This window comes from Ruditapes philippinarum, unplaced genomic scaffold (assembly GCF_026571515.1).
Source record: "Ruditapes philippinarum isolate M1 unplaced genomic scaffold, ASM2657151v2 ctg269_1_1_1_1, whole genome shotgun sequence".
NCBI lineage: Eukaryota > Metazoa > Mollusca > Bivalvia > Venerida > Veneridae > Ruditapes > Ruditapes philippinarum.
Genome location: NW_026866443.1, coordinates 83,819 through 103,453, shown reverse-complemented (window position 1 = coordinate 103,453; position 19,635 = coordinate 83,819). Strand labels below are relative to the sequence as shown.

Sequence of the window (19,635 nt, the reverse complement as noted above, 5' to 3'; positions counted from 1 at the left end):
TTGATGTTTTGTTAAGTTATTTAAAAAAAAATTAGAGGAGATTTTTAGACCTATACTCTATGGCATTAAGATGTGCCGTTGTCTTTCAATGTGTGTGTGCGTGCGTCTGTTCCATTTGTGTCACATGTAGCTCTAAAAGTATTAAAGTATTTGACCTGTCATGAAACTTAACAGGAATGTTGGTTAGCAATGAGCATGTGTAGTTATGGAACAGGGGGTTTGCTTGAATTTATTCAGTAATTGTAGAGTTATTGCCCTTGACATTGAAAAACCATTTCATAATGTTGTGTTACATGTTCATATAAAAGTGCTTGCATTAGAGAGCACTAATTTTTACAAGAATTTTCATCAGCATGTGAAGTTGTGCACCTGGGGTTATGCATGTTGATTAATTCAGTTTTGTTACAGTTGTTGTCCTTGCCTTACTAAAGTATGGTAGGGAATATGATAGTATTGAAACATAAATTACTTCATATGCTTTGCAAATAAAGTCTATGGCTTGGTAAAATTACTCTGTTATAATAGTAATGCTTGTATTAGGGATTTCATTTCATCTGACCAAAAGACACTTGATTTTTCAGTTTCCCTAATGGATTCCTTGGAATCTACCATGAACACAACAACTTCCCCTCAGGTGGGGAAAGGTACAATGAGAGATGTGTTAGAGGAGGATGAAGATCAACATGTAGACAACTTCAGACCAAGTCATAGTGGACCTGAGACTCTCAAAACTGTTACAGGTTTGTTTAACATTTACTTATCTAAAAATCTGGAAGAAGGGTGATCCCTTGGAAGCATTAATCATGTGAGAAAGCTATCCAGCTAGCTTATGGAACATATGTGGTTCTATTCAGGGGCCCGATCGTGCCTGAAATAATGCACAGAAGGATACCTGCAGTCTTCCTAAAGCTGGAAAGTCGCCATATGACATATACTGTGTTGGTGTGACGTAAAATCCAAAACTACTAACCAGTACGATACAAAATACACATTTTGTGTGAAACATAATATTGTTTAGTAAAAATTAATTTTGTTGCTTAAAAACTGTTTTCTCTTTGCTTTGCATTGAAAAAATCTTTGATATTGATTTTCATTAAGTTAACTATGAACAAATGAAAGTTCTTATGGCCTTAGTAGCCAAATGTTTTTCCAGCTTGCTTTAGGAAGGTTGATGGTTCTAGTTAGATGTTTTCAATGTTCGTTTTGCCTCCAAAATAATAAAGGTACACTAGAGGCCTTCCTCGACATGTAAAGTTTAAATTTCTCTGTATGATCTTTACAGTGTTGATGTTACTTAGAACTGAAGAAAACAACAAAAAAACAAAACAAAAAAAGGCCCGTTTTTAATTGTAAAGTTCATTACACATAAATTCTTAAGAATCCAGTTTGTGTGGGAGCTAAAACACAATGTTGAAATAAATTTTTTATGTCTTAATCCTTGGCCTGCAGGCAGTAACAGATTTTACCCACGCAACCAGTTAGACCAATATTAGCCGTCACATCCTTGCTGCCGAAACTTGGTCTGCGCAGCACTGTTTGCTATTCAATCTGTAAATATTTTGAAATAGTCCCAAATAATGTTAAATGATTTTGTCTAGATTTGTTTTTGTCCATATTGATTGATTGTCAAGTCCATTTTAGATAATTAGTGTGGTATTGATTCATGAAAACTTTATTATATACATGTAGGTATGATAGGTACAAACACGAGTCAGGAGATCGAGGCACTCCACAATGCACTAGAGAAACTTGGACTCTCCGCTACCATAGGTAACGACAGCATGCTGGATCTGTCCTCGCAGGGAGACAAAGGGACCGAGGATCTTGTCAAGAAGCTACTGAGTACAACTGACGGTAATATATTTGAATCGTTGATATTTTTACACAAAATACTTGTTCGAAGATGAAATGTTCATATTCTATTTTGGATACTTAACTATTGCAGTGTTGCATGTAAAATCAAACCAAATCAAGAAGGAAAAGGGCAATATTCTTTAGGATATGGGACATAACATGAGAGGCACACTTTTAGTCATAAAGCATTCATTCCGAATTGAGTTCACATTGATATTATTGATGTATGATTTGCTTACATTTCTATACCTTTATGATTATAAATTAAAGGTAAACAAAGAAATGTGGCTGAGATAATGAAAGAGTTAGAAGATTTACAGATTAAAGCTGGCCGTGACGACCAATCCTCGCCAGATTCAAGAAAGAGTCCAAAAGGTACATGATGTTTATATGTGTATAGATCATTTACCCTATAACCTTCTGGAACTGACAGTGATTAGCCTATGCCACCAGTATAGAGCCAAGACAGTTTGCATGTTTGTGCAGTCTGACCAGGCACAACTTTCTTTAAATTGATAATAGACAGTTAAAAAAAAACGGAAGATGGTCAAGTCCATTTCAGAAATGCAGCAGGTGAAGTGATAAGATAATATCTTGGTCATATGCAACAGTATCTTACATATGTTAATTATTTGATGAGTCACAAAGACTGTGTTATCCCATGTTGCTTAAAAAAGACAAATATTAGACCAGAATGCCAAGAAGCTTTGCATAACCATATACATCATTGCATGTAAGTGAGCATAAAGTTTTGGTTAAGGCTGTTGAAATCTGAGGATAAATTAATGCGCATATCTCTTAAAGATTTAGCAAGTTGTTTATATTTCTGATTATGTTACCTTCATTCTAAATATTCATTTTATGATGAAAAACAGAGCATGATTGCTTAAAGAAATGTGTTCAACCTAAAATGTAGTAATACATGTAAATTCCCTATAACAGAAACAGTACCTGAAAAAAATTACATAATTTATCAACCTTGTAATTAAACACTCCAATTTTAGTCTGTTGATAAAGATAATTGTTTTCAAAGAATTTACCTCATTGAACATTTAATTGTCCTCTTAAGTTATTGATAGTTTTGAAATTGTTTCTAAACTGCTACGGTAAAGTTTTGACAAGTTTGTATGTAACACCTAAAAAGTGTTTTGTTAAATATGCACAATACATCAAGAGTGTCAACAATTATGCCTTCATTCTTTATATTACTGACTAAACTTAAAAAATACAGGCAGGTATGTAATAGGTGATTAATATTGAAAATTGTTATGCATAGTAAATTAATAAATTTTATAAGTTTGGGACATTGATATGGTTCTAACATTGGTAAGGTAGTTTATATAGTATGGTTGGTAAATTTGTAAGGTAGGTACCTTGTAAGGTTGCTAAATTAGTATGGTTGGTAAATTTGTAAGGTAGGTACTTTGTAAGGTTGCTAAATTAGTATGGTTGGTAAATTTGTAAGGTTGCTAAATTAGTATGGTTGGTAAATTGGTAGGGCTGGTAAATGGGTATGGTTGGAAAATTTGTGGAGGCTGGTAAATGTTAAAGGTTGGAAAAAGTAGTATCATTATGATGTAAAAAAAATTCTTTTAAGAAAATGCATTGCAATGTATGCATTGACCATAGAATTTTAGCTCACCTGTCACAAAGTGACAGAGTGAGCTTTTGTGATCGCTTTTCGTCCGTCGTCAGTCCGTCATCCGTAAACTTTTACTTTAAATGACATCTCCTCATAAACCGCTGAGCCAATTTCATCCAAACTTCACATGAATGTTCCATTGGTGGTCACCTTTAAAAATTGTTCAAAAAATTTAATTCCATGCAGAACTCTGGTTGCCATGGCAACCAATAGAAAAAACTTAAAATATCTTCTTTTAAAAAACCCAAATAGGTAGAGCTTAGATATTTGGCATGATGCATCTTCTAGTGAGTGTCTATCAAGTTTGTTCAAATAAAAGCCCTGGGGTCAAAATTGGCCCCGCCCAGGGGGTCATTGATTTTCCCTATATGCATATAGTAAAAACTTAAAAAATCTTCTTTTAAAGAACCCAAAGAGCTATAGCTAAGATATTTAGCATGAAAGATCTTCTAATGGGTGTCTACCAAGTTTGTTCAAATAAAAGCCCTGGGGTCAAAATTCGCCCAGCCCCAGGGGGTCATTGATTTTCCCTATAGTGCATATAGTAAAAACTTATAAAATCATCTTTTAAAGAACCCAAAGAGCTACAGCTAAGATATTTAGCATGAAACATGTTCTAATGAGTGTCTATCAAGTTTGTTCAAATAAAAGCCCTGGGGTCAAAATTGGCCCTGCCCCAGGGGGTCATTGATTTTCCCTATGTGCATACAGTAAAAACTTATAAAATCTTCTTTTAAAGAACCCAAAGATCTAGAGCTAAGATATTTAGCATGAAACATCTTCTAATGGGTGTCTACCAAATTTGTTCAAATAAGAGCCCTGGGGTCAAAATTGGCCCTGCCCCAGGGGTCATTGATTTTCCTTATATGTGTAAAAAAAAATCTTCTTTGAAAAACCCAAATAGCTAGAGTATCTATTTAGATACTAAGTATGAAACATCTTCTAGTGAGTGTCTACAAAGTTTGTTCAAATAAAAGCCCTGGGGTCAAAATTGGCCCCGCCCCAGGGGTCATTGATTTTATTTATGTGTATAGCAAAAACTTAGAAAAATCTTCTTTGAAAAAAAACCAAATAGCTAGAGTTAAGATATTAAGCATAAAACATCTTCTAGTGAGTGTCTTCAAAGTTGTTCAAATAAAAGCCCTTCAAGGCCTTGGGTCAAAACTGGCCCCGCCCGGGGTGTCATTGCTTTTAACTATGTGTGTATAGTTAAAACTTAAAAAATCTTTTTTTAAAAAAACTCAACGAGCTAGACCTTAGATGTTTAGCATGAAACATCTTCTAATGTGTGTCTACCAAGTTTGTTCAAATAAAAGCCCTGGGGTTTAAACTGGCCCCGCTCTAGGGGCCTATATACAGGTGAGCGACTTCAGGGCCATTATGGCCCTCTTGTTATTTTATGTTATCATTCTTATAATATATTATCATTCTTTAATTAATGATATTCTAGTTATAGAAAGACAGAAGCATGTAGACATAGATGCAGAGGAACTTAGGGGTTTCAACCTCTCACCTGCTCGACCCTTCCCAGTTGAGCAGGACTACTCACAGCGTGGTGATAGTTCCCATCGTGGTGATAGCTCACATAGAGGAGGTGATAGCTCAATGAAGGGAGGGTTTGATACCTCCCATACTGAAGATACTGAGATGTACAGGCCCGTGATAGAAGTGGTAAATATTTACTTCATATTTTTGAAAATCTTTTTCTTCTTTGAGAAACTGATATTTGGAAAAAGTGATCATGAATTAGTTGTGAAGTGCACAGTTAGTGTTTGCTTTGTTAACTGATTGTTTCATTAGAAATCAAAAGATTTTTTTTTTTTTTGAAGATTTTTTTTGCTATTTATCACTGTATATTGTGGTGATACTATTTAGAACATCTACACATACGCAAATACTTACATAAGCATTGTATTAAAACTATACATGTATTTATGGAACTGATTTACTGATTTTAGAAAACGATTTTGAGATAAAGTTGTTTGCTTTTACGTTTGTTTTAGAAATATGCATTTAGACGTTTTAAAAGTGTCTTTCATTTTAGATATTTGCTAAATGTAAATACATGTTAATCATTCTTTTCTCATTTATATATCATTTCTTATTACTTCATTTCATTTATTGTATTGTCTTTTGTATACTTTCTCTTTAGTTTTACCTGTTATTTATTACCTTTTTATTTCATTAATCCATATATATTATCTCATATGTACATTATGTCATTAACTTATTATTCATTTGTTTATTATCTCATTCACTCATTACATTTTAATGCATTATGTAATTCACTTAGTACCTCATTAATGCATTATCTCATTCACTTAGTACCTCATTCATGCATTATCTCATTCACTTAGTACCTCATTAATGCATTATCTCATTCACTTATTACCTCATTCATGCATTATCTCATTCACGTATTACCTCATTTATACATTATCTCATTCAAGTATTACATCATTTGTTATAATCCCACTCAATCATTACCTGATTTGTTTATTATCTTATTCAAATATCATCTTGTTGGTTATTATCTCATTTACTTATTATCTCATTCATATTTTTACCTCATTTGTATATTACCTCATATTCTATAGTCTGAAGACTCTTATATGGAAGCAAGGCGGGTATGTAACTGAACACAAAATCTAACAACAGAATTTTCTATGTGTGTAATTTAATTATTTCATTTAACCAAATGATTTGTGATGATTGTGTTGGTGTTTTTCACATTTCAAAAAGATGTGTAGCTTGATTTAATACGTCATGATTTGATGTGTTCTTTAATACAGTGAAAATCAAAGTACATTAATTTTGATATTTTGTACTACTAAGAATTTGAGAATATTTAATTTGATTGACTCTACCTAACAAGCAAATTTATGGAGACATAGATTTTGTTCCATTGTATTGAATCATTTCTTTATTTCTAAATAAAAGCACAATAAAATATTTAGCATAAATAAGTTTCTAATTAAAAATGATGGTTTCAAAATATTGTCTTTAACTTGAATGTTATTTGGGAAAAGCAAGTTTTATAGAGTATAAAATAATATTTTTATAAAGCAGGTTGGAATGACTTGTGATATATGTTGCAAGTACATGTATAATTCCAGATTTTGGATATTGTTTACAATTTATCAGTTCAAGACTTAAAGATAAAAATAAATTCTTATTTAGACAAAATGTTGTGAAAGACCACCTCGTTATATAGACTTAATAAAAAATCAGAACACTAACTTAATATTACAAATTAGTATCTTATCGTGCAAAGTAATCTCCTATCATAGACAACTTTGCAACTAAAAGCTCTTAATTTTACGTATAATTTATTTCACTCTCTCCACTACTGGCAACCCCAAGTTCAAGCACGGAAACCATCTGCCAGGATAAATACAGCAATAACAATGAAAAAATCATCAATGTTAAAGTAGCACACCTCCAGATTCATGTTAATTTTCATGAATATTTTAGAAATGTATTTATAAGTAAAATATTGTAAGGTGAACAAATAAAGTAATTTACATATTGCAATCGGCACTAACAATCCACAAAAATTAACAAAAAGTGGTCAACATATGCAAAAACAGCCCTTATGGCATTAGTTACGCAGTAGAATTATGGTAATAAAATACTGCCAAATCAGTCTTAAACTGCACATACACAAGTAAAATATTACTTAGATCTGAATGTTTTTACCTTTCTTAAAAGTTTAGTGCATTTTTCTCAGTATTGATTTTCTTGAAATACTTTGGCTCATCTGGAGGTTTGCAGCTTTAATGGAATATATGGGCTATTTACCACCAGATAAAATCTTTTCATTGTAAAACAGACTACTAGGACTCATTGGCATTCAGCCAAAATCACTTCAATTTTAAGTAACACTGTTAAATTTTTGTAACAAACGTCATAGACTGTAGCCGTTATTTTTCAATACTTAAGTAGCAAAAATTTTTGAATTATTTTATCCTGATGAAGGTCAAGTATTGATCAAAACTAGTAGATTGTAAACCTGTCCTGGTGTTATAAGTGTGTTACTCTTTTAGCTTGTACTTATATTGGTTGATATATAATATTTGTCAGTTTCGTAAATTAGTCAAAAGAAATTGAAAACCAGTTGTAAATATGTCAAGAATATATGTACATGTATACAACATGTTTATGCATATTTAAACTAGTCTGTGAATGAGAGAGGAAGAGGAACAAAGAAGGAGCATAAGAAAAAGTCAGGAAAGAAAAAGGCAGACAAAGAAAAACCACAGAAAGGACTGAAGACCACAGATTCATCTCTCAGAAGGTCAAGGTCAAGATCTTCATCTCCCATGAAAATAGGTTAGCTCCCTTCGATATCTCTTACACCATTTGCATTTTCTAAAATTAAAATGGCTGCGGATATTTTACTGCAAAAGATTCAGACAAAGATATTTTTTTTTAAAAAAAGAGAAAAAAAGTAAGAAATAAAAGTAAGATTTAAGGTCAATGGAGGAAGTTGAATATTTGAATAAAGAGTGGTAGGTGACCTTGAGTTTGACCTGAAATACACGAATAATCACAGATTGAGATGCAAATTTTCTGGTGTATATAAAACTAGTCTGAGCAGGGTTTTGAGTCACTTATTATAGATATGATGATATTAGTTAAAATAAATCTTTGATTCTTTTTGCAATCCTATTTAAGTAAGTTATTACAGATTTTGGGTTCTGAAGTTAAAATTGTACAATTTTTGTGTATGTGTTATATGTCCGGTTATAGTTGCCACCGGAAACCCATGTTCATGACTCAGTCCAGAGGACTGTTTGCATATTTTGTCTCACAGATACAGAAAGTACTCTTTTTCAGACGATAGAAGTTCTTTAATATTTTGAGTGTAAAGCACCATTACATAAAACCTTTTAAAGTCTCAATAGAAAGACTTGTTATTAATTTAAGTAGTGAACTTTTGAAGTCAGACAGTATTACAATCACACTACTGCCCAATCTGTTTATGTGTCACATGATTATTGCTATAACTGGACATCCTTTATACGGATAAGGGTAAAAACTTACCATGTCATATATACCATTTCTTTTTAGACTTTTCTGAGACATTAAAATGGAAGCACAAGTCTATCAAGGGATCAGGGTACGGACAGATGTACTCGCCACCTAAACCTCCGCGAGATAGGACTCATGACCGAGAGCGAGATTTTCTAGGTTACACGCGGTCAAAGCGTGTTACGAATGACTCACCATCCAGGTCCACTGACAGAACTACCAAGGTAATGAGTCCCAAGAAAAGAGAAGTGAAATCTGCTAAAGGAGATGTATGGAGTCCTGCTGATGTCACCAGGCAGAAAACTATAGGTAAACAATTTTTCAAATGTCACTATTTAAGCAACATGCCTCTAATGCCTTTATTGTTACTTTTACAAAAAAAATTTTTTTTTGAAAATCGAAAAATTGTTTTAATTTTTAGACTGGATATTTTATGATGAGTATTTAGCAAACAAAATCCATTGTCTTATAAGATTATTTTTATGTTGAATTTTTGAAATGTAAGCAATGTTTCTGAAGATAAAACAAACCAATACTACATGTCGCATGCAAATAAGCATGCTGGTTTAAAAAAGCATAATGTAAATAATTCAATATTCCTTTAGTGTTATAAGTTACAATAACATATTGATATATATATATTGTAGGAAGTCAGTCAGCAAAGAGAGCCAAGCTTGGTACTGTGGGATCTTCACATTTAGATGCTTCTGTAGAATCCTTTGCCAAGTACATCAAGGAACATTTTATACCTGAGGTAAGATGAGAATATTACTGCAATAATTATGCGGATTATCTGCCCCTCCTAATAATATACTGTTACTTTCTAGACAACCAATGTTTGATTGATATTTATTTTCTGAAATTATATTTAAAACTAATGACTTTTTGCACAGTTTGTCAACTGTTTACAACACAACAATGATCAAACATCATAACAAAGATGTGCCAAAGTTTAAAACAAACCCCCCCCCCCCCCCAAAAAAAAAAATAAAACAAAAAAACCCAACATTAAACAGTGGTGGTTTAGAAGTTTGCCACAGGATATGTTGTCATATGTTGTCATGAATTGTCTATAACTTAATAATTTTTAATTGTGTCAAGCATTTTAGGGGGTACAGTCACTATTTCAAGGATAAATGTGTGGTGATATTATCTTGCATGTCGTTAAAATAAACACTATATTGATGAAATTATATTGATATAAGAAAATGAGTTACTTACCTTTAATCATCTCATATTATACTATTACCTTGTTTTGAACAAAATTTAGTATGTCTTGAAATATTGAAATATGCATTTTGTAGTTTCTTGCCAATAGCTGAAGCTTAATTTACATGTTTTTGTAAAAGAGAATTGAGCCGCGTCATGACAAAACCAACATAGTCGGATCAGGATCCATGCTGTTCGCTTACAAACCCTATTACAAGTACAGAAACTGATAGTGAACAGCATGCATCCTGATCAGACTGCGCGGATGCGCAGGCTGGTCTGGATCCATGCTGGTCGCAAACGCATTATGTTGGTTTTGTCGTGACACGGCTCAATTATTCTATGTATCGCATTATATTATAGGTAAAACCATCCATGGAAGAGCCATCAGTATCTGCAAGCTTTAAGGAAAAAGCCGAAGATGGTACTGATGAGGAAAAGGACAAGGTGATTGAAAAACTGAAAGGTATTTCTGTATTTTATACCTAATGTTTTTTTTTATGTAATTCACCCTTACAATGCTGTAATGGACTTGACCTACATTGAATTTAGAACTGTTCATTGTTAATTAAAGGAGTTTGAAAACACCTAATAGTAAAGGGACAGGTTTTGCAGGTGGCTTGTTTCTTTACCTGTGGCGTAGACACTTGTAAATAGAATTGAGAAGGCCAAGCAGTCAATAAGGAGTTCGTTTTAACGATTCAGTAAGGAGCAGTGCACATCACCAGATTTTTAGAACCTTTTCAAACCAAATGTTTCCCTTTGACGAATTATTTGATGAATAAATAGTATCTGCTATTATTGGTTGTAAGCACATATATCGAAATCTTGTGGTATGCACTTCTCGTTAAGTTAATTTTAGAATGTAATGGCTTCCACAAGTGTATATTAGAATTAGACAAAGGGCAATTTTGGGCATATATGTCTTATAAACAAAGTTCTAATTGTTGTTGTTGTATTTCAGGTGAACTGGAGTCAATGGAGAGAAGCTACGAGAGACAGTTAGAATCTCAGAAGTTACAGTATGAACAACAAATATCTGAGCTGAAGCAGGAAAACTTTGTTCTTAATGCCAAGGTAGGTGTACCAATTACATATAGGGTGCTCAATTGATAAAATAGTGGCTGGCCCCTTCCAGTGGTCAGTAAAGCTATAAATAGAAGGAAACAAAAAAAACATTTAAACATTATATTGAAATGAACTAACAGATGTATTCTTACCAATTTTGGTCTGAAATTTCCTTACAAGGTTCTTGTATGAAGTTTGAAGTTTATTGAAAACAAATGTAGTTGGCCCTGTTTTTTGAGTTTAAAATAGAAAAAAAAACACCTTTAGAACATTTTCTTCTTGTGAATAACTTGATGGATTATCATGAAACTTACTACTTCTTACTAATTACTACTTAATAAAACTTTGTTCATTATTTCCCAGCATGTACTCTAGATTTTTTTTATTGTTATATACCTGATAAAGTTTTAAACAAAGATGCAATGTTGTATACTGTAAGAAATATTTGCAAGGGATCAAATTTTGCTAATTACGCAAATTGTAGATTAAGATTACTATAGATTATTATGTATAATGGAATCACATAAATTAAAGGTAAGTGGAGATGCAGATAAGGATATGAAGATGAAGGTACTGGCAGGACAGTCACTAGAAGGTATGGGTAAGGAGCAACTAGAAACTCTACAACGTGACCTGAGAGAACAAGAAACCCTGATATCTGGCTACCAACAGGTATGGCTATTTTTATCTTCTGTTAATTAGTTTTTCTTAATAAATCATAGGAATTCTTTCTGCTGAGTGATTTAAAGATAAGTGACTGTTAAAAAATATCAGTGATATGCAGAAAAGTCAGTACTTAAAGAAGCCTGGGGTACCAGATCTAGATTTAAAGTAACTGATATAATAAGATATAGAAAGTCATGCTAAATTTATTTAAATTTGCAGGAGCTCTGCCAGTTTTCACTATGTACTGTACTAGTATTCCCAGTTATTTCTGTGTGTACTATAAAGAAATGAATGTTTATGTATATTTACGAGGAAATTATTCTCTTTTTGGACATAAGATATAGCAGTTTTCTGGATGGTTATTATGCACCTGTACTGGTGTCTGGTTCTTTTGTGTACCTTTGTCTGCCTGCTAAGCTCAATAGGGAGAGCATCATATATATAATCTGGCGGCCACTGGTGTGATCCTCCGGGGCGGCCAAATTTTCCATGACAACTTATTTCGAACATTGTGTCTGTTGGTAATTTGTATTTCACGGCTGAGTCAGAATCATGTTGGATTAAGACAACAAGGTAAGAGTTTGTCACTTGCTGAGAAATTGGTTATAACTGGTTAGTTATCCAGGAAAGCCAGTATGGTGGATTGACTGTCGAGATATGGCCAAAAAATGTGTTAAAATAAGTATTAAATTTAGAAGAACAATCAAACATTGTGTATATTACTTGTATAGGAGAATAAGAGACTATATGATGAGATGAAGAACTTGAAGAAACAAAGTAAACAAGTTGAGGAGAGAATGTTTCAGGAGAACCAGAAATTACTCGCTGAAGCTGCTAATCTCAGGTAATGTCTTTAAGTTTTTATAGTTGACCTTAATGTTATCAAATATAAAAACGGTATTGATTGTAATGCTGTTAGTTGTTAATATACTATGTGTAGTGTCTGTAACTTTATATGTATGAAAAAATATTGACAAAATATGATGCCGAGGAGTTTTGTTGAAAATCATGTCATTCTTGATGAAGAAGGTTTTGAGCATGATAAAAGCTATATTTTTGTTGCTTTACATAAAAGTTGTTGTTTTTACATAGCTGAGGCACTTTGTTATCCAAATACCATGAATTACCCGCTAATATACCTGGAGATTGTCACTTTAGTGCAGTAACAGGTTAATATAATTTAAAGTTTAAGGGAGATAATCCCTAACAGCATAAAAATAACAAAGTATTCAACATAGGTATAGTCCTGTAATATTCTGCTTTGGATCCAAATCCATTAGTAAAGTTGACAAAAGACCTTTACGGTGTTTTTGTACCATAAAATCCAATAGAGAAAAATTAAGTTATACAACTGTAAGTTATGTAAACACACACATGAATAAGTAAAACAAATGTAAATAAGAGGTAACAGAGGAGTGTTTTTGTTGGTGGAAATAGAAAAAGAAACATGACAAGTGTCTTTGCATAGTATTTTGTGCCATTTGAGCAGACACTGTACTACTGGCTGGTTTAGTATTAAAGCAATTTGGCAATTAAGGTAGCTCACGTTTACATTAGAAAGTACCAAACTCAAAGCAAGATGATTTTAAATTTCTGTTTTTTAAATTTTTGTACGGGTTTTAATATAAAATTCAAAAAGGATATAAATTATTTTTACCACTTGCAACTGATTTTCCCTAGAAATGATTGTAGCATTAGTTTTGTTTAAAAGACTGTCCCTTTCCAAAAAAGCAGACTCTGCCTTCCTTAAAGCTGTATGCCTGCAGATGAGCCAAATTATTTGAAGAAAATCAATTTTGAGAAAATGTACTATGATTTTAAGAAAAAGGAAATGATTCAAAATTCAAGTAATCATTTTCATGTTTTATGCAATTAATGACTGATTTTGCAGTAAATATCACCATGTGTCTACTGCGTGACTAACACAGTAAGGGCTATTTTTGCATATTTTGACCTCTGTTTTCAGTAATTTACGATAATTTATATGGATTTTAAGTGCTGTTTGCAATATGTTAATAACTTTCTTTAATTTCTTTTTAATAACTTTCAATAATTTACTCATAAATATATTTTCAAAATTTTCATGAAAATTAGCATGAATCTGGAGGCATGCAGCTTTTAAAAAACATATTCATTTTTGCTTTTGTTTGAATCCGAAGTATACGTTTAGTGCATTAATATTAACTTGCTTGCACCCAGCATTTTAAATAATTTTGTATAGTACATATCAAAGTAATAGATATTCTGTCACCATGAATAGTTTTCTTATTTTAAATTATTATGATTCTGTGTCAGCAAAAGTTCATTAAATTTTAAATAATGTTATAGAATAGTAAAACAAGATAAGAACAATATGTAAGTATATTTTGTGACATGTGTGTGTGAAATAACTGCCTTAATACCTTGATTTGATTTCCCCCCTTGTATAACATTCCTGAAAATACTTCCTTTGCTTGCCTAGTATGGACTATAATAGTGTACCAGTCAATATTGAAAAAAGGTCCAATATAACATGTCTGTGAATGAATTCTTTTTCTTAAAATTCATGGATTTATAACTTGTTTGGAAATGGCCCATGGCTCTGTAAGTAAATGAACCATGAACCTATAACTTGTTTGTAAATGACCTGTGGATCTATAACTTTTCTGTAAATGAACCATGGATCATAACATGTTTGGTCTGTTAAAGAACAATTGGTTTGTAGCATGTTGTTTATGAACCATTGGTTTGTTACATGTTTGTAAATGCAATTTGGATTCATAATTTGTTTCTAAATAAATCATCCGTAGATTTAAAGCATAAACCATGGATTTTAACTGCTTCTTAATGAACCATGGATTTATAATATGCTTATAAACGAATCCTGGATTTATAACATGTTTATGAATGAACCATGAGTAGATAGGCAATGTACATACTCTTCAATATTGTGTACTAGACACATTTTCCAACATTTTGTGTTTAAAGTGATTTAAGTGGAGAAGATGAAATTAATAGAGGAAATGTAATAGTATTGATTCAGAATCCGAGAAGAAGTTTTAGCGATCTTCCCGTAAATATCAAATTTAAATTCAATAGTCAGGAATTAGATCATATGGGGTAGCATATGCATTCTATTGCATCTGTGTTACATTATGTTTAAAATTTACTTTATTTACTAAAGCGAGATTTCTTGCAATGTAACCAATATGCTTTGCTTATTTGGCTAGCTTAATATGATTTTGTTTTATAATAGTATTATTGTTAAGTATATAGAAACATAAATGTGAACAAGAATGAGGCTGTTTGCTTAATACCCCTGACCTTTGCCTCCACATTGATATAACACTTCGATAAGACTTTGCATGTAACTTCATGTCTTATTTATTATTGACAGTATTTTAAATTTTACTTGAAACTTCACAAATGTCTTAAGGATGATAATTGTAGGTCAAAGTCCAAGACCGATAACTCTGCTTTGGATTTTGCATGGTAAATATGAAGTTTTGAAATTCCTACAAAGCCCTTATTTTACAGTCCAGCAGAATAGTTGAATTGCTGCTTTTATTTTTAGCTCGACTATACGAAGTATATGGAGAGCTGTCCTACTCGCCCCGGCGTCCGCGTCCGCGTCCAGATTTTAGATTAAAGTTTTGGTGCAGTAAAATATTTTTCACTATAACTTTGTCATTTCTTAAGGTATCAACTTCAAACTTCAAATATATGTTCCTTATCATCAACCACATCTTATGTGACAAGGTTCATAACTCTAGCACCAATATTTTCAGATTTATCTCCCCTTGAACTTAGAATTTTCCTTAAAAAATACTATTTTTTACTGATACTTCTTTATTTCTTAAGGGATCAACCTCATACTTCAAATATATGTACATTATCATCATCCCCATCTTATGTGACAAGGTTCATAACTCTAGCACCAATATTTTCAGATTTATCTCCCCTTGAACTTAGAATTTTCCTCAAAAAATACTATTTCTTACTGTTTCTTCTTTATTTCTTAAGGGATCAACCTCATACTTCAAATATATTTACGTTATCATCATCCCCATCTTATGTGACAAGGTTCATAACTCTAGCACCAATATTTTCAGATTTATCTCCCCTTGAACTTAGAATTTTCCTCAAAAAATACTATTTCTTACTGTTTCTTCTTTATTTCTTAAGGGATCAACCTCATACTTCAAATATATTTACGTTATCATCATCCCCATCTTATGTGACAAGGTTCATAACTCTAGCACCAATATTTTCAGATTTATCTCCCTTTGAACTTAGAATTTTCCATAAAAAATATTATTTTTGACTGTAACTTATTTATTTCTAAAGGGATCAACTTCATACTTCAAATGTATTTACGTTATCATAATCCACATCTTATGTGACAAGGTTCATAACTCTAGCACCAATATTGCAAGAATTATCTCCCCATAAACTTAGATTTATTTACTAGAAAAATATTATTTTTTATTTTAATTTTTTTATTTTTAAAGGTATCTACCTCAAACTTCAAATACTTATTCCTTATCATCAATTACATTTTATGTGACAATGTTCATAACTCTTGAAGCAATATTTACAGATTTATCTCTCTTTGAACTTAGGTTTTCTTTAAGAAATATAATAACTTCTTTATCTTTTAAGGTATCTACTTCAAACTTCAAATATATATGTCTTATCATTACACAAATGTTGTGTGGTAAGGTCCATAACTCTAGCATGACTATTTCTAGAATTATTCCCCTTGATCTTGGAATTTATTTTAACAAATGTTATTTTTTACTATAACTTAATACATAATTATACATAATTGATTTTTCTTTCATAGTTTTGTCCTCCTTACTGCGTCCAGTATTTTATTAGTCGAGCTTGGCTGTCTCCTGTGACAGCTCTTGTTATACACCCATTTAAAAACAGGTCATCCCCATTTTAAAAAAAGGGTCATATTAAAGTTCTCCCCTGGCGGGCAGACGGATGGGCGGCAACCAATTTATCCAGAGCATATCTCCTACACACATTGAGGAATTTTAATGAAACTTCATATATGTGTAAAACATGTAATTTAGGTTAATATATGCAAGGTCAAGGTCACTAAAGATGATAAAATATAGAGATTTTTGTGTCGCCTCTACGGAGTAGTGGCGACATATAGGGATCACTTCTCCGTCGTCTGTCTGTCCGTCTGTCCGTCCGTCTGTCCGTCCGTCACAAAACTTGTCCGGACTACTCCTCATAAACTACTGGTGCAATTTCATCCAAACTTTACAGGAATGATCAGTACCAAGTCTAGTTGTGCATATTGTCAGCATTTTCCGGTTCAATGATTTTTGTCAGAGTTATGGCCCTTTAATAATTTTTAATTTTAAAGTTTGTCCGGACAACTTCTCTTATACCACTAATGCAATTTCAATGAAACTTTACAGGATTGATCTGTAGCTCAAGTCCTTGCGCATATTGCACGGGTTTTCTGGTTGAATGATTTTTGGCCGAGTTATGGCCCTTTGATAAAAAGGTGTTTTTTTCTGTGTGTTGCCAGATACACAAAAGCTTGTCCGGACTACTCCTCATAAACTACTGGTGCAATTTCATCCAAACTTTACAGGAATGATCAGTACCAAGTATAGTTGTGCATATTGTCAGCATTTTCCGGTTCAATGATTTTTGTCAGAGTTATGGCCCTGTTATAATTTTTATTTTTAAAGTTTGTCCGGACTACTTCTCTTATACCACTAATGCAATTTCAATGAAACTTTACAGGATTGATCTGTAGCTCAAGTCCTTGCGCATATTGCACGGGTTTTCCGGTTGAATGATTTTTGGCCGAGTTATGGCCCTTTGATAAAAAGGTGTTTTTTAGCTCACCTGTCACAAAGTGACAGGGTGAGCTTTTGTGATCGCTTTTCGTCCGGCGTCCGTCCGTCCGTCCGTCCGGCGTCCGTCCGTAAACTTTTGCTTTAAATGACATCTCCTCATAAACCACTGAGCCAATTTCATCCGAACTTGACAGGAATGTTCCTTTGGTGGTCACCTTTAAAAATTGTTCAAAGAATTTAATTCTAGGCAGAACTCTGGTTGCCATGGCAACCGAAAGAAAAATCTTTAAATATCTTCTTTTAAATAACCCTAAGAGCTAGAGCTAAGATATTTGGCATGAAACATCTTCTAGTGAGTGTTTACCAAGTTTGTTCAAATAAAAGCTCTGGGGTCAAAATTGGCCCCGCCCCAGGGGGTCATTGATTTTCCCTATATGCATATAGTAAAAACTTAAAAAATCTTCTTTTAAAGAACCCAAAGAGCTAGAGCTAAGATATTTGGCATGAAACATCTTCTAGTGAGTGTCTACCAAGTTTGTTCAAATAAAAGCCCTGGGGTCAAAATTGGCCCTGTCCCGGGGGGTCATTGATTTTCCCTATATGCATATAGTAAAAACTTAAAAATCTTCTTTAAAAGAGCCGTAAGAGCTAGAGCTTAGATATTAAGCATGAAACATCTTCTAGTGGATGTCTACAAAGTTTGTTCAAATAAAAGCCCTGGGGTCAAAATTGGCCCCGCCCCAGGGGTCATATATTTTCCCTATATGCATATAGTAAAAACTTAAAAAATCTTCTTTTAAAGAACCCAAAGAGCTAGAGCTAAGATATTATGCATGAAACATCTTCTAGTGAGTGTCTACCAAGTTTGTTCAAATTAAAGCCCTGTGGTCAAAATTGGCCCCACCCTGGGGGTCATTGATTTTCCCTATATGCATATAGTAAAAACTTTAAAAATCTTCTTTTAAAGAACCATAAGAGCTAGAGCTAAGATATTTGGCATGAAACATCTTCTAGTGAATGTCTACCAAGTTTGTTCAAATAAAAGCCCTGGGGTCAAAATTGACCCCGCCCAAGGGGGTCATAGATTTTCTCTATATGCATATAGTAAAAACTTAAAAAATCTGCTTTTAAAGAACCCAAAGAGCTAGAGCTAAGATATTTAGCATGAAACATCTTCTAATGAGTGTCTACCAAGTTTGTTCAAATAAAAGCCCTGGGGTCAAAATTGGCCCCGCCCCAGGGGGTCATTGATTTTCCCTATATGCATATAGTAAAAACTTAAAAAATCTTCTTTTAAAGAACTCAAAGAGCTAGAGCTAAGATATTTAGCATGAAACATGTTCTAATGAGTGTCTACCAAGTTTGTTCAAAAAAGGGCCCCGCCCGGGGGGGGGGGGGGGGGTCATTGATTTTCCTTATATGTGTATAGCAAAAACTTAAAAATCTTCTTTAAAAAAACCCAAATAGCTAGAGTTTAGATATTAAAGTATGAAACATCTTCTAGTGAGTGTCTACAAAGTTTGTTCAAATAAAAGCCCGGGGGTCAAAACTGGCCCTGCCCCAGGGGGTCATTGTTTTTAACTATATGTGTATAGTAAAAACTTTTAAAATCTTCTTAAAAAAACCCAATGAGCTAGAACTTAGATGTTTAGCATGAAACATCTTCTTATGGGTGTCTACCAAGTCTGTTCAAATAAACAAAATAAAAGCCCTTGGGTAAAAATTGGCCCGGGGTGTGGGGGGGTTAGGGGGGCTATATACAGGTGAGCGACCTCAGGGCCATCATGGCCCTCTTGTTTCTGTGTGTTGCCAGATACGCAAAAGCTTGTGAGGACTACTCCTCATAAACTACTGGTGCAATTTTATCCAAACTTTACAGGAATGATCAGTACCAAGTCTAGTTGTGCACTGTCCGTCTGTCTGTCCGTCTGTCAAAAAATTTGTCCCAACATGAAATTGGCCATCATGAGGCGACACATGTGATTACTGATCGCTCTTGTTGTCCATAGCATATCTCTTACACATATTGAGGGATTCTAAAGATAATTTATAGAAATGTTCACTACTACAAGAAGCAGTGTCATGTGCATGTCAAAGGTAAAGGTCACTCTTAGAGGTCATTGAAAAAATCTTGTCCTGAGCAAAACTTCTACATGCATAGAGGGATTTCAATATAACTTGGCACAACTGTAAAGCTCAGTGTAGCATGCAAAATTCAAGTGCCTATGGCCAAGGTCAAGGTCACACATAGGGGTCAAGGTTCAGATAAAATATGAAAATGTGTATTCAGACCATTTAGTCATCATTTATTGAGGGATTGACACACAAGTGGTTTTTATCATAACTACCATT

The 19,635-nt window shown here is 33.1% G+C and overlaps 1 protein-coding gene across 1 annotated transcript in view; it reads left to right on the top strand.

Moving 5' to 3' along the window:
- Positions 1 to 19,635, top strand: part of LOC132732485 (centrosomal protein of 162 kDa-like) — a 53,006-nt gene that overhangs the window by 14,423 nt on the left and 18,948 nt on the right. The window contains exons 11-24 of the mRNA XM_060718919.1: positions 582 to 740; positions 1,690 to 1,854; positions 2,125 to 2,229; positions 4,947 to 5,167; positions 6,094 to 6,123; positions 7,675 to 7,828; positions 8,570 to 8,839; positions 9,178 to 9,284; positions 10,103 to 10,205; positions 10,704 to 10,816; positions 11,342 to 11,479; positions 12,205 to 12,317; positions 13,802 to 13,828; positions 14,903 to 14,944. Coding sequence (XP_060574902.1) covers positions 582 to 740; positions 1,690 to 1,854; positions 2,125 to 2,229; positions 4,947 to 5,167; positions 6,094 to 6,123; positions 7,675 to 7,828; positions 8,570 to 8,839; positions 9,178 to 9,284; positions 10,103 to 10,205; positions 10,704 to 10,816; positions 11,342 to 11,479; positions 12,205 to 12,317; positions 13,802 to 13,828; positions 14,903 to 14,944 — 1,747 coding nt within the window. The remainder of the gene's footprint in view (positions 1 to 581; positions 741 to 1,689; positions 1,855 to 2,124; positions 2,230 to 4,946; positions 5,168 to 6,093; positions 6,124 to 7,674; positions 7,829 to 8,569; positions 8,840 to 9,177; positions 9,285 to 10,102; positions 10,206 to 10,703; positions 10,817 to 11,341; positions 11,480 to 12,204; positions 12,318 to 13,801; positions 13,829 to 14,902; positions 14,945 to 19,635) is intronic.